The following is a 16086-nucleotide window of genomic DNA, read 5'->3' as shown; positions in this document are numbered from 1 at the left end:
TTTTTGTAGATATGTTTGTAACTAGATTTGAGTATTTTGGATATATTATTAGCAGCTATAAGTGCTTTTGGTTGGGCTTTTTATAGTTTCTTGTCATAGTAGTATCTTTTCCTAGCCTAAATAATTTTGGTAATGCTCAAATTATATATGTACATATATATTTTGGACTTTTATTAATAGGGTAGCTCCATAAGAAGTTTCAATATATAATATCAAGCTTTGATGTTTTAATATATTATCTCTTGTTATGGTGCTTCAATATTCGCAATTTTAGCTATGATGTCTCTTTATTTATTCTTTAGATAGTTCTTATAATCTCATGAATATGAAGAAGCAATAGCCAATTTTGGTCACCACCTTGTTGTCAATTTAATAATCTTATCAATATTAGAAATTAGTTAAACATTAAGGTTACACACTCAGGATTTCGTAATTCTTTGTTTTGCATATACAAATTCAAAGTTTAGAGTCGAATGATAGTAGGTCTATGAGTGGAGGAATTCATCTATAATTAATATGGGTACTTCAAAATTTTGTTTAAGTAGGCTATTATTATAAAAATGATCATTCTCTGTTTAAAGATGACTCGATCATATGAGTTTTTTTATAGCAATGCCTCACTTAAACTCAATTTGCCATGGATTGCCTGATCAGGTCTATGCTGGCATTCATGTATCTTTACCCTTTAAGACAGATTGGTGTCCCTAGATGACTCGATCGTATGATTTTTTTTATAGCAATGCCTCACTTAAACTCAATTTGCCATGGATTGCCTGATCAGGTCTATGCTGGCATTCATGTATCTTTACCCTTTAAGACAGATTGGTGTCCCTATAACCTTTTTGTCCCCAACCTATCTTATTAAGGGATTTGTTTTTGTTAATCGAGTGGTTTATGTACCTTACTTTTTCTTAAAGCCTTGAGTGACTTCTCATACCCTCTCGCCATGTCGAGGATTCACTCAACAAGGAGTCTGTTTATGATGAGGATCACTATAACATCAATATCTCAATGCAAGGGTAACCGTTAACAGTTTTAAAGACAATCGCACTAATTTAGTAAGTGGCTTTTTAGTCAGTATTCTGGTCTTGGCTATTTTCATCACTGAATGCTTAATTGATCATTTTTTTAGCATGATATCTCATTCTTATAGATCATATAAAAATAAAAAAAATTATGAGACATCTCTCACTACCAAGTGGAGGAAAGCAGATTTCTCCCTTTAATCAAAGGGCAATCTAAATGTGACTATAGTGATTAACAAGGTAAGTAAAGAACATTAGAACATTATAAACAGACATGATGATGGAGTAATTTTTGTTTTAAATACAAACCCTTAGCCCTTCGATTATTCATGGTAGAGTCCACCCATGAATAAAGATTTAATTAAACTTCGGCTCAAAGTTTAAATGGACTAGTCACTGTCAGTCTTAAACTAATATTAATTAATTAGCTGAGCCCATTCGCTTGAGTCAGATATATTCAACCAAACCTCCAAGCTAAAAGGATTTGAGCAATTGAGATTGAGTTTCTTGTTTCATGTTAATAATTGGAACATACCATTGATTTAGTCCTTACTACTATTGCAAGTAATAGAAGGCTAACATTCTCATCATATACTAAATACCCGAAAAGGTACATTTATTTTGATGCCAAAGACATGATTTACGATTTTTTTAATTTTCAATTTACATTTCATTAATGTTTCTACAATCCTTTATGTGAGTTAACAATGATGTTAGTCATAAGGGAGTATGCAAGATAAGAATATCAGCACCATACGAGCTTGAAGCAGACATAACCCTCTATAGAACTGAGATACAACCAATTGGAAATGAAGTATCCACAAATATGATGCTTGACATTTTAGGGTGGGAACTAGGAGCATCTTTTCAAGAGCTTTCTGGCAAGCTATCAGCCATGCATTTCTGAGTCCACCTGATGGGAAATTTTAATGTCTGAAGATTTAACAGATTTGTTATAAAGTAACTTAATAACTTAAGCCGATATTATTAATGTCACTTTATTATCTATGTGCACTTTATTTTCTTAAGTGGGGGAAAAGGTTTTTATTTTAAAAGGAAATAAAGAAACTAAACTGGGAACACGAAGAGTCAGCTGCTTGTTCTTAAAAGGGAAGAAGATGGAGCTTAGTTCCACCATAGATCGTTTTGTAATTTGGATTTCACTTTCTCTCGTGGAGAGTTATTTTCAAAAGCTTTAGCTTTCAACAGGTGAGGACAAAAACCCTCAAGCTTGAGAAATGGATGAAGTGCCCTTGCTGATTGGAGACATCGCTCAAGTGTTTCACATTGTATTCCAGGTTCATATTTCTGTTATCCAATCCTATTGTAGCTTTGGTGTTTCACATTGTACTCCAGGTTCATCTTTTATTATCCAATCTTGTTGTAGCTTTTGTATCTACGATTGGATTTCTTGGTTATTTTGCTAAAGAGCTTCATTGAAATATTATTTTTGAAAATGTAGTTCTATTGGAGATTGAACGTAATAACAGTTTGAAAAACATTTTTCTCTATTAATTTCTGGGGTTTTGTTGATAAAATCTATGAAATACATTGTATGAAATTATTTGTTTTAAATTTTCTGAGTTCCATTAAGGGTTTCAAATAAAATCTCCGGTCAGGGATATTACAATATAGCATATACTTGGATTTCTCTAACTACAGAGTTAAATTTTCGGGAGAGGTACCCCACATTTGACACTAATAAATAGCAATTATAACATCACCACACACACACACACACACACAAAAATTGCTGGAGAGAATCTGATAACTTAGTTATATATATAAACCCTAAAAGTCTGGTTCAATTCTGTAGACAGTCTGGTCCTCGTCAACCTCTTCCCAAATTTGCCTCCAGAACCATAGATTCACTGCAAATTCTGTCAGAGGGATCTGGGCAGAATTTGGAGTGAATTTCGAAGAATTTGTGCCCAGCAGTCAAACTCAAGACGAATTCAATTTCAAAACAAATTTTTTTTTTACTTTTCAAGTGTTTTTCTTAATGCCTAATTTGGTCTATTTGATCCTTCCAACCCTAAAAGCGACCTTTAAAAAGGCCAAAAAAAAGATGGTTTATATGTCATTTATGCATTTCTAAGTGAAAATGAAAACTTGCTTATAGCGGAAATCTAAATTGACAATTGGTGAAGTCCAAATTGATGACTATAGAGGAATTTCTTTTAAAAACAATGATATATTCTTTGAATCCAAGGCTTAAAATCTGAATCTCAACTTTTGATCTAGCTTGGTCAGAAATCCTCTAACAATTATAAAATAAATTCAGATTACTGCACTTATTTTTGATGATTCCTTTCATCTCAAACCATCCCTGGATCTGGAAATATGTCCCATGCATGCATGCAACCAAGCAAGTGTATAATATTGTATGGCTAAATGATGCAATTAATATCCTATTGAAATGAAACATAATGGTGGTGTATTTTTCTATGTTGCTTTTCTACTAGCAGAGTGGTGTATGGACTTATTGGTTGTTGCATATATACACATGTATTTAAAAACAAAACATATGTTTTGGTATGGAGGAACCCAAAACTAATTCAAACCCAACCCGAAATATTTTTGGACAAATTTTGAACCCACATCCGTACCAGCAACTTAGATATATTAGATGCACCAAATACTGCTTCAATTATGTCTTTTCTACACAACATAAAAATTGTGCATATCAATAACACATTACCAAAGTGGCAAGATGTGCCCACCTCCCTTACCAGGCATGCATATCGCTATAACTAGTAAATATATATGATAGGGATGGATAGGAGTCAAATACCATATTTGCCCATACAAAAAAGAGTAACTTTCAGTCATACCATATATTTCAAAATTCAGATTTCTTAAATTTAAATCTGTGATGCAAATATCACTAAAATTCACATAAGAAAATCCACAAACGTGATAGACGAATTCATTTGGCTTAAAGAAATAAGCCCACAAACAAATAAGGAATGCATTTCCCACAACAACAAATAATCATCCATTTTTTAAAGCATTTTAATTTTTTCGAAGCATTCTAATTTATTTTCATCGATGATCATCAACTTGTCCAGAAGGATACATAAACAGTGAATGTTTACATTTAATATTTATTATAATATTATATTGATTTTAGTGTAATGCGAATTTTAAAAATTCTATTGTTTATAAATTTTTATTTAAATATAATGTTTATGACGTGTTATTTTATTTTATGTAAATTTTAGAGGCTTAATGAAGTATTAAAATTTTATTCAGTAAATATAAATATAAGAATAATTTATTAAGAATTTAAGCAAATATATGAGAGTTCAAATTATCACTAAAAAGTGTAATTTTCTACTTCATATTTTTTCTAATTAAATTGAAAACATTTTAACAAATGCAGTATTCAAGATATGAAATTATCAGAATTAAAACTTACTAGAGAAAATGTAAATCTGTATCGTCCTGCTTTTTTGAAAATCTCCAATAAATGGGATCCTTCCATCGAGAAGCAATACAATCCATGTACTCCTTTCCGAGAGGAAGTCCTTGTTTGTATGGTATACTTCACATCATTTCCAGCTGAATTTTCTGGAGCAGAACCATGTTTTTGGATGTCTTTAATATCCATCCTCATTTCCATGCTATCCTTGACAATATATTTTTGATCTGTACCATCTATGATTTTTTCTTTATTATCTTCATTAAAAGAACATGGCCTTACGATAGCAATAATTTCCTTTGGCAAATCAAATCCTGCTTTAACTGTTACTTCCTTTGGAAATCCCTTCGGTAAGTCAAATCCCTGAAACAGGAAACGGGCAAGAGCTAAAACTAGAAACTCTTGAAATATCCTAAAGACATTTATTATGTAGATAACTTCCAAACAAATATATAATTCTGTTATATTCCATCACATCTTCGAACAATATAAATATTGAAAGGAACCTGCTGATCAGAGAAATACCCATTTCAATTTACACACAATCACTCATATCCAATAACAAACAGCTATGGCTTTGGCTACTACAAAAGAAAAACAGAGTAAGGCTTTATAAAGTTCAGTCACATTGTATCAAATCACTGTTTTGTTATTGCACTAGTACAATATCCCTCACCTTATCAACATCAAATTTTTGTACTTGCTCTGTGTTTAATATTTCAATAGTATCCGGAGACTTGAGCCTCTTTTTATCAACCTGTTTTGTCCATATATCCTCATCCACAGCCAGACACTGAAGCCAATTAAAATAAGACCAATAAAGTTAACATGCAAACTAGGGGACAAATATCTTGCCAACTAATATAGAACCTGTATATCATTTTACAGACACTATGTCTTATACAGAATTCTGGCTGTTGCACGACGAGGAAAACAACCTTGTAGGCTTTTACCTTTCCTGACGATATCAATTCCATGGGAAAAGATTTGGAAGTCCCAAGTTCAAAGCATGCAATTCCTTTGATGAGTGCTACTTTGCTGCCCATGTCTTCAGGGCATTCCATTGGCCTGCATGTTGTATATATCACATTTACGAAGATGATACTTAAATCACTGTGCTACCATGTGAAAGTTAGGTGAATGTTACTAAGGAACAGGAGAAGAACCTGCAGATCATTCGAGCTTCACCTGATATACAATGTTTTTAGACGTTACAATCTAAAGATAATTTAAATAAATCTCAGTAAAATATCAGTATCAAATCCAATCTCATTAACAATGGAAGTTCAATATACTGATAGATCAAGCTATAATCTATTACAGATATAGAAAGAATGAATGAACATATTCATGATAATTAATCATACCTGGATCACCTTCTAAACCCTCACACAGGATATACTCCAAAGTTGCATAAAGATCCTTCCCAGCAGGAGCACCTTTAATAATCTTTACTCTTTGACCAGCCTTCCATAATTGTCCTTTCCTTCGCATCTGAGTAAGCACTCGCATCACTAAAAGATCAAAAAGAAAAATTCAAGTCAGTCAAGCTCTACTCCTGGGAAACTTGGCCTAGAATAGTCATTGTAACTATGTTCTCCAAGACCCATCAAGAGATGCTCTTCCCTTTCTATCACACCACAATGTCATAATCATGAAAATTTACAATCTCTAAGATTTTGGCTAAGTATCAATCTTTCTGAGCAGATTTTCATGTAGCAATAACTTTCAGCGTCTACTTGGAGATCACTAAACATGCAAAGGCAAAGAGGAAACAAGGGAATCAAGGTAAGTTGAACGTGAATCACAGAAAAGGTTGCCACAACTTTCCTTACCTGGCTTTGATTGGTACCAAGGGTATAACTAGAGCTTAGTTAAGAAATTGGATGCCTCAATCTAATCAGATGATGTAGAATTTGCCATCCTTCAACTTGGAGTTTCACATAAGTTGTGGCATCACAGGTTAGTAACACAAATTCATGGTGCAATTGTTTCATATGATCAGTTTTGCACAACATCGATAGACCGGTTTGACAGTAAGGATTAAGAGGTGCACTGAATATAGTTAAATCATTGAAACAGGTGGGGACACTTGATGCATACATTTTAAAATTTCAAGGGTTGTCAGAAATAATTTCTAACGTTACTTAGAAGAGGCTGATTGCTTGGTTTATAGAGGATGTGGCACTACCTCGTAAGGGTTGGGTCAAAGCTTTTGATCATCCGCTTTTTTAGGCCATTAAGAAAGAACGCCACATGGAATTTCTACTACGAATAAGCACTATCATCAGGATATAAATACCAAACAAAAGAAATCATCTCAAGAGGAATTGAGCATTATACCTGAACCAAGTGGGGATGGAAGATAAGAAGTTTGATATTGTGAGCAAGAATGAGCTGGGTAAGCTCTGTTTCCATTGCTAAGAATCATGGGTACCCAATCATATATGCCTTGAGAAAGGTAAAATGTATCATGTGGAAGTTATACTCAACAAAGATTACACCATCAATGATACTTCAGCGAGTGGCAATGAAGAACACGATAACACAGCCTTAGAACATGTAGCTACAGCCCTATTTCCAGGAAGACCCAAGGATCAACCATTCAAGGTAAGAATAAGTGTGAATGGACAGAAAGTAACATGTTTGGAGGACAGCAGTGCAACTCAAAAATGGTGGTTAAGAGTGGATGACAATCGGAAGAATTTTTAAAATTCCATGTCATGATGGTTGATGGATTTAAGATGAGACACAACAAGAGGATACCACAGATGAATGTTGAGTTTCATGACTACACCATAATAAATATTACTATGGGAGTGGGATTACCAATTCTGATGTCATATTAGGAATTTAATGGAGTTGGAGATCATGGTTGATGAGAAGATAATAGTTGTAAGAACCAGTAGCTACAGCAACAAGGATAGTGCACGTTATACACAATCATCTTGAGATTGAGCAGGCAGCTTTACAAGATATGATATTAATGCAAGAGACTTTTTGGGTACATTCCATGCAGATTTTCCTATCTATTATGCATCTACAGTAGGCAGCTTGAAGCATGCAAATACTCAAGAATATACAGCATATTGTTGATCAATTTCTTGTTGATAATATGAGCATGGAGTTATGAAGACATGATTTTTCTAAAATTTGGGATTTATTGATCAGGAAAATAGTGTGAAGAATTAAAACGGACAGAGTTGCAAGTTTCAGCCATGCTGATTGCATCAGAGTGAAGCCTCAGATGATATAGAGTCATTCACAACTTCATACAACTAGTTTTGGGTCTTGGTGGTGCAGCAGAAAATTGCTTGAAGACACGCAATGTGGCAGCGAGGTCAGTAATGTCCCCGTTAAATAAAATAAATAACACGTGTGCTACCCACCAAGTCACTGTCTATAAAACGTGAAATGATGTTTTTTATTGAAAAGTAAAATATGACATTGTATTAAAGGGTAAAAGATTATAAAAGTGACTTCATAAGAAATAACTTAATAAAGTGGGGAAAAGAAAGAAAAATATAATTCTACAAACAGCTCAGCCAGATTTCCTAGTTCCAGTAGCTTGCTTGCCTAAATAAAGAGAAGGCAAGTGATGGATTTGTTATTATTTATAGCAATGCAACAATTTCTGATACAAGCTCAAAGAATATCATATGCCTGCAGAGTTAGTCTTATTCAATTACTTAAAGGGGGAATTATAATGGCTGATGTTAATGCTGAACAAACTAGAATGGCTGAACAGGCAGGGGCTGTAGCTGTGATGGCAGTGGAACATGTCCCTGCTGACATCAGAACTCGAGAAGGAATTTTCAGGTCAAGTCATACATAGTAATAATACTTGTCATGGCCAAAGCTAATAGGCCATTTTGTTCAATCCCAAATTCTTGAGGCTATAAATATTGACTACGTTGCTGAAAGTGAAGTCCTAACTATTGTGGATGATGCATAGCACATCAATAAGCACAATTCTCACATGCCGTTTGTGTGTGGTTGCTGGATCCTTGGTGAGGTACTGAGAAGGACCACTGTAGGAGCTTCTATGATCAGAACTAAAGGGGAGGCTGATACAGAGAGTATTATTGAGGCTGTAGGACATGTGAGTTCTCTTTTGGGTGATATACGTAGACTTCAGACATCAGAGCTTAGATGATGAAGTTTTTTCCCTTTCCCAAAAGACTGAGGCTCCCTATGAGTTTGTGAGGAAAACCAAACAGCTAGCAGGCTTCATGTTGTCAATTTTGCAGCAGGAGGTGTACATACACCTTCAAATGCCACCTTGGTGCTGCAGCCGGGTTGTGACAGAGCTTTCATGGGTTCTGGTGTGTTCAAAAATGATGATCCAACTGTCATGACTTGAACTATTAATCACGCTGTGACTTGTTGTCATGACACCCACATACTGGTTGAGGTCATGGTCTGAGTAGAATATGGAGAACAGCCCAAGTAGGGAGCAAGGTTGCATGCCCAGTAAATTCATTCAAGAGAACTCGCGCTATTTTCGGGATGGGTCAACTGTGGTCACTTATTTTCAGCCCTCCCTCCTACAAGTTCTGTCTCTACTTCAGATCATATGTTTCATTTCTCAGTTGTCATCTTTTGTCTCTCCAATGTAGGATCTACACATCTCAATCCTTCCATCAATTTTCAAGTTTAATAGCTCAACAGATATTATGCTTTATTCCTAATGCTTTTTATTAATGGAGTATCTGTGGTGTCAGTTTTGAAGTGGCATGATTCTCTCATCCCTAATTGGATGCCCCCCACAAATCCTCTCCAGTTCCACTCCTCAGGAGCAGCAGCATAGCATTTGTAGTACACATTTCTAGATATTTACTGTGCCCTGCAGTTTACACACAGCTCTGAACTTCCATCCTATATCAGGCAAGATAAATTGGGTTCTGGACCTACAGTTTAAACACAGCTCTGAGCTTCCACCATGTATAAGGCAAGATGAATTTCAGCAACAGCCATTAGTAGCATAACATCATCAGTCTGGCTGACATGGAGAAACTAAGGGATTGATTCATTTTCAAGTCTACACAAGGGATTGGATCAAGTAGTGAGTTTGGAGATTATTTATTTTCTCGTCTAGCTACCCTTTCATGAAGGTGATATCTAATCAAGGATTTGAAAAGAACACAGATGGTAAGCTACATTTTAGAGTTAGGGAACCTGAAGTTATATTTTGCTCCAAAGCTTGCAACCTTGAAGACAGAAAAATCAGATCAATGGTATGGGGAAAACCACGAGACCATTTTGGATTAGCAACTTTGAATTTATGACCCATTGCAAAATCAATGAAGTTGTTTCTGATGGAAAGATGGATTACAATCTCATAGCTATTATTGTAAGAAGGCTAGTCAACTTCACATTTGTATTTGCAGTCCTAGATCACAAATTCTTAAGCACAAAGTGCTTAAATGTGGTTGAATCCATATTTGTACAGGAAACCATATTGGTGTACTGCTCATCGAATAAAATTTTGTATAGATAGAGATGTTCATGGCTGACTTGGCCATGATTTGGTGGATGCCAAAAACATATATTTCACATTGTAACCATTTTTTACTAACTTTATATTTATGCTATATATTATAGGCCTCCGGTTTTTGGCCTTAAAAAAATGAAAAAAAAAAAAAAAAGAAATTGTTTTCCCTAATTTGGGGGGCACCCAACTTACTGAAATAAGAAATTATTTTTAAAATATTAAATGTTCGTTTTTCCAATACAAACTTATGTCTTCATAAGAACTTCTACCTTTACATTGGAGGCAACATACAGTCTATTTCTTCTTGTGTAAATGTTCTTTTTGGTTACAACTTGATTCAGCTTCAGTAAAAGGACGAAAGCCCTTGTAAATTGAGTAAGTTGGACGGAAACCTAGTGCATCCATTGCAGGTTCTCTCACAGGGATCTATTTGTGCTTTATTGCTAATAGATTGTTGAAAAGAGCAGAAATTCTACATAAATGTTCCTTTTGGGTACAACTTGATTCAGCTTCACTAAAAGGACGAAAACCCTTGTAAATTCAGTAAGTTGGACAAGAACCTAGTCCATTCATTGGAGGTTCTCTCACTGGGATCTACTTGTGCTTCATTGCTAACAGATTGTTGAAAAGAGCAGAAATTTTACAATAGATGTGAAGAACAGATATTAGGGCTTTCTCATTTCATGAGTTGGGCTATTATTTGCATGGGATTTCTGACTAGATTTGGACTCCCATATTCTAAATGGGAGCAACCAGACCTAGAGGACAAATTGGGTGATTTTTTGGAACCTACAGTTTCATATCATTTTCAGATTTGGGATAGACCTGTTCACCATCCCTGGAGCAGTGATTTTGATGCAACTTACCATCATTTAATTACGGCTTTGCCCAAAATTGGAGCATGATTGTCTAAGAAATTTTGTGAGTTGTTTAGAGACATCTTCGCCATTTGGAGTGGAAAATCCTAAACGGTTTTATAGCAAACCTGTGCACCTCAATTCGGACATACATCTTAGGACTTTTGTAGTTAAATTGCACTAGAGCTCGGAACCCTAAATGGAGCATTATAGCTTCGCCATCATTTCAAGGACAACTTCACATGTTTTGTATGTATAAACCCTATTATTTATCTCTGTAGAGAGCAGACTGCTGGGCATGTTCTAACAAATCTGCACATCTATCTCTATTTTATCTCAGTAAATGTAAGTGTTGTTGCTGTATTTCAGTACTAAAAATTTCTGGGCAGATATTTACAGTGATTGTATGTTTCCAATATCATAAATAGTCTGAAAACTTTTTCTTTAGCTGGTAAATTTAGATCTGATTCTGACATGATATCAGAGACTGTAATTGAAGTTTTTATATGAAAATAAATCTTCAAAATTTTTGTGCCCTAGATTGTGGAATCTGGTATCTCTTCCTAGTATCCCTAATTGGGTATATTAAAGTTTTCCAAACAAGATCATTTCAGAAAAAATAAAATAAATTGAAAATTAATATTCTTTCTTCCATTTTTTAGGTCAAGTTTAAATCCATGCTCCATGACCTTTTGGGGACAGGGTTGGTATGATAACACCAGATGCTTTTTGGAGATGGCAGTGAGTAAAATGTTTTTAGGACGTCAGATGTAGTGCAACATATATAAAAGAATGTGTCCATGTGTGTTAATGTGTGTGTGGAGAGAGAGAGAGAGAGAGAGAGAGAGAGAGAGAGAGCAGACTGGGAAATGCACCATTAGAAGTATCATATCAAGAATCTTGAAGTTTGCAACTTTTGTGCAAAATGAAATGAGAAATCCAAACTATTGTTGTTAACCATTATATACTCATCAACTATGAATTTGAGTGTGATTTATTTTCTTTCTTTTATATCACATTCAATGCCGTCACTTCTTTCATAGTCAATGTAATTGTTGTTATAATGCTGTCATGATATACTTATTGCTGCTGTTCTAAATGCTGTCATGTTCTGCTCATGTTACAATGCTGTCATGTTATACTCCTGTAATATTGCCATTATGATGTATTTATTAATTTAACAGTCCTTTTCTTTAAGCTATGAACTATTTTTGAATGCTATGACCTCATCTTACTGCATGGGTTTAGATGGGTAAATTTCTCAGTTGCCGTCTCTTGTGTTTGCTTCTAAACCCATGCTTTGGCTATAACTGCAAGAGATCAATCATAGCACGGAAGTGATAATTTACCGATGTTTATCTAAAGATCATCATTATGTGCTCTGCCTCCCCTTTGAAGCCAATGCATAGTTTTGAGGTCTATATATTTCCTAGAGATATAACACCCTTAAATTTTCGACCTACATTCCTCCAGTCTTGTGTAAACTGATCTTGTAAATCAGCTAATATAAGTTCATCTCCTGCTTAAAATTGAAATCTAGGTCATAAATTGGCATCAATGGTCTAATATTAGCTGCTCCAATATGCTAATTTGCAGTACTTTTATTCACTTAACTATCACCCTGACCGTCACTACCTCCATTGCTTCCACTATTGTTATTGTTGTTATTGCTATTGTTCATTGCATGGTATTGAGCCATCAAATCATCACCTTAGCCATACAATGATTTGTTAGACATTGTTCTGCAATAAAGTTAATAAGCTCATTTAGAAGACTCACAAGAAGATCATCTCTATCTGTGTCACCCATGTTCACTTATCTCTGTTCATAAAGTTAATATGCAACAAAGTTTGAACTACTCATTCTACTGCTAAAAAGATGAGTCACAATGAAATCCTAGTATAGCAGAAAGAGGTTCTCCTTAGGGAACCTCGGTGGGTTGCCACTTTGTTCACCTTTGTTCTCTGCGATAGTATCTCTTTTCTCTTTCACTCATGACACACTGGCTGGCAGGAAAACCAGCTCTGATACAACTACAAAACCCCCATTTGATTTCTCTTCAAATTCTCTGTTTTTGCTTGGAATAATTTTTGTCATGCAGTTTGCTTGTAGTGGGTTCGGCAATGATTAGATATTCAATTTCAGATTTGTAATTCTGGCTCAGAATTGCAGCTTCAGAAATACAACTTATTAACAAAATTTCCAAGATAATATTCTAACGAACATTAACAAAAAAAGTAAAGGTCCCAAACTGAAAGCATTTATCAATATCTTCTGTTATTAATATTGCTCATGATTACATAAGAAAATAGACCAGAATTATGAAGACTATAGAAATATTAGCTTGCACCTTCATTACAGCTTCACTCACTAAAATCCATGTCCAGCTTCTCTTCTTCAAGCAATTAACTTCAAATGGAGAACATCGCATTCAGACTGAACCAAGAGCAATAACATGCATCAATCCTTAAGATCAATCTTCCATGCCCAACAAATATACCTCATGCTATGTGTTGGCTAAAAATTTTGTTAGTCACTAAACGCAATTTACAAAATTGTTACTTTAGCCAACATTTCATGAGATTTATCTCTCCTCCCAGCAATAGGGGAGGCTCCCTTCTTACTGTAGGTAGTGGCTCCAATAGAAACTTAATGGGAAATTACAAAATGGATGATTTACTTAATCAATTCCTCTCTTTTCGGGAATGATTAGCAAGTGACTACAACTTTCAAACTTAACAAAAGGATCCTATTGCTACAATAATACCAGTGACCTAGAAGTTTAATTTATATATTTTATGAAACAAAAACAGGAATCCAAAGCTTTCTGTGCTTGCCTCATATGAGGATTCAAGAAAAATAACCAATAAGGCACAAAGTCGCTTACTGGATATTTTCAAATTTAATAATAACACTTACAACTAATGCCCAAAGTCTTCAGCTCTTAGTGATTACAACCACTACCATCTACAACAATTTGTCCACCTCCAGCACAAAGTCTTCAAACATTACAGCTCAGAGTATGCACAATAAAAATCAAATCCCTCGAGTAAAGCTCCAAAACTCATAATCAATACCTGGAAAATGTTGTCACATAACACCTTGAATCAACACAAAGTTTGAAAGCAGGTTGCCTCTTTCATTGAAGGCAATTGGATTCACATCTAAGCTCGAAGTCTTGGAATGCATATACAAACTGGTAAAAATTTCTTGCCTTGCCAAAAGATGATTATTTACACTAAACTCTCTCCTCTGTATAGAAGAAGATAGAGAAAGGTGGAAAGTAAACAGGAAACCCTCAACCACCTCAACTTATGAAAAAATAAACTCCTTGACTTTCACTTATTCAAAGTTGCATGCCTAATGCAGTAGCACCTTGATTACATGTTACAACATTGCACATGATACTATCACATGCAATTACATTTTGTTTTTTCATTGCATGTAATATGTCAATTACAAATACATGATAAAAACATTCTAAAGTGCCTGACAAGCCATGACTTCTATTACATCATGCTTTATTGGTCTTCATGTTGCTATGAGATGCTTGATGTTTTACGATTGTTGTGCTTAGGTTTTGGTGAAAGCATCTCAAACCGGAATATGAATATGCATCCATTATTGTTCTATTGAGTGTTCCTTAACCATTTTTATCTTTAAAGCACTCTATGCTTGTAATCATTCTTTCACCTCCTTCTAGGCTCCATTATGTGATCATGATTGTTTCATGTCCTTTCTTCTTTGAATGCATAAAACCAGATATATAAATGGGTAAAAATCTTTAAAACAGGGTTTGCTAGGGATCATTACATATGGAATATGGCTGGAAACTTTAGGGACAGCGAATTCATACATGAGTTTAAGCTCAAAATGTGCTTATATGGTGGAAAAACCCAAAAACAGGTTTTTGAAAGTCAAAAGATGCAAGCTTTATGCATGAAAAATGTGTGCCATAACATCCACTTATAATGAAATTTTTAGTTTTCATCATAAGCATGCATGTCATTAACCACCATCATGAGTTTTAAATCAAATGGAAGCTATAACAAGCATAAGCAAAGTGCGTGCAAGCCTGAGAGTGGAATTTTTGGACGGAAAAGCATGTGATGAATGAGCTCACTTTTTATGATAGTTCCTTCAACAACAGGGTTTGTAATCCCGACTGTATGTATAAGCAAGATAAAGTGCTTGCAAATGCAATGTAGAAAATTTGCACAAAATATAGGAGCACATCATATGCAATGTGCAAATCTGAAAATTGAAATTAGAAGACTTGCATAAAAAAGACAACAAATATATACAACAAAACTCTATGAACTTGATGAAGAATCATCCCTTTTTTCCTTAAGAAGGAAAGGAAGAAGTATTTTAACCTCTTGCAAAATATGTGCTTATATGGTGGAAAAACCAAAAAACGGGTTTTTTGAAAGTCAAAAGGCATGCAAGCTTTATGCATGAAAAATGTGTGCCATAACATCCACTTATAATAAGATTTTGTGTTTTTATCATAAGCATGCATGCAATTAACCACCATCATGAGTTTTAAATCAAATGAAAGCTATAACAAGCATGAACAAAGTGTGCGCAAGCTTGAAAGTGGAATTTTCAGACGAAAAAGCATGTGATGAATGAGTTCACTTTTTATGTTTGTAATCCCGACTGTATGTATAAGCAAGATGAAGTGCCTGCAAATGCAACTTATAAAATTTACACAAAATATAGGAGCACATCATATACAATGTGCAAATCTGAAAAATGAAATGAGAAGACTTGCATAAAAAAGACAACAAAACTCTATGAACTTGACGAAGAATCATACCTTTTTTCCTTAAGAAGCAAAGGAAGAAGTATTTTAACCTCTTGCAAAAAAACAATCTGAAAATGAATCAAAAGAGATTTCCTAGATTTAAATGATTGCAAGATGGAGAGTTAAATAGGCTTCAAATCTTGACTCAATCTTTTGTCAAATTTGAGTCAAAATTTTTAGTAAACGATCTATTGCCAAATTTGAGTCAAAATTTGTAGTTTACTGAGTGTAGGAAATTAGAGATGAAAATTGTACCATTTTAGCAACCAGGTTCACCAATCAATGTACAATGTGCAAAGCATATTGAGAATGGTGTCCAAAGCATAATATGTAACATGAAAGAGTTGTATGCAAGCTAAGAATGAAAAGAAACGATTTAGAACCTACCTTGACCCAAGTAGTTGATGATTTGATGAAAAGAAATGCTCAAAGCAATGCATTTTTGGAAAGAAAATGTGTCCTAGAAATGCTCAAAG

The 16086-nt window shown here is 34.5% G+C and overlaps 1 protein-coding gene and 1 pseudogene across 7 annotated transcripts in view; one reads left to right on the top strand and one right to left on the bottom strand.

Moving 5' to 3' along the window:
* Positions 1–16086, bottom strand: part of GMI1 (gamma-irradiation and mitomycin c induced 1) — a 393394-nt gene that overhangs the window by 226945 nt on the left and 150363 nt on the right. For all 7 annotated transcript variants that reach the window (XM_089797668.1, XM_089797669.1, XM_089797671.1 and 4 more), the window contains exons 20-24: positions 5817–5963; positions 5616–5637; positions 5403–5517; positions 5126–5242; positions 4447–4812 (exon numbers count right to left, since the gene is read on the bottom strand). In XM_089797668.1, coding sequence (XP_089653794.1) covers positions 4447–4812; positions 5126–5242; positions 5403–5517; positions 5616–5637; positions 5817–5963 — 767 coding nt within the window. The remainder of the gene's footprint in view (positions 1–4446; positions 4813–5125; positions 5243–5402; positions 5518–5615; positions 5638–5816; positions 5964–16086) is intronic.
* Positions 7777–8812, top strand: LOC149542781 (putative pyridoxal 5'-phosphate synthase subunit PDX1 pseudogene; annotated as a pseudogene).

Source organism: Cupressus sempervirens, chromosome 8 (genome assembly GCF_028749045.1).
Source record: "Cupressus sempervirens isolate cs-2001-9-10 chromosome 8, ASM2874904v1, whole genome shotgun sequence".
NCBI lineage: Eukaryota > Viridiplantae > Streptophyta > Pinopsida > Cupressales > Cupressaceae > Cupressus > Cupressus sempervirens.
Note: the sequence above shows the minus strand (reverse complement) of the source record. Positions and strands in the feature narration are given on the sequence as shown.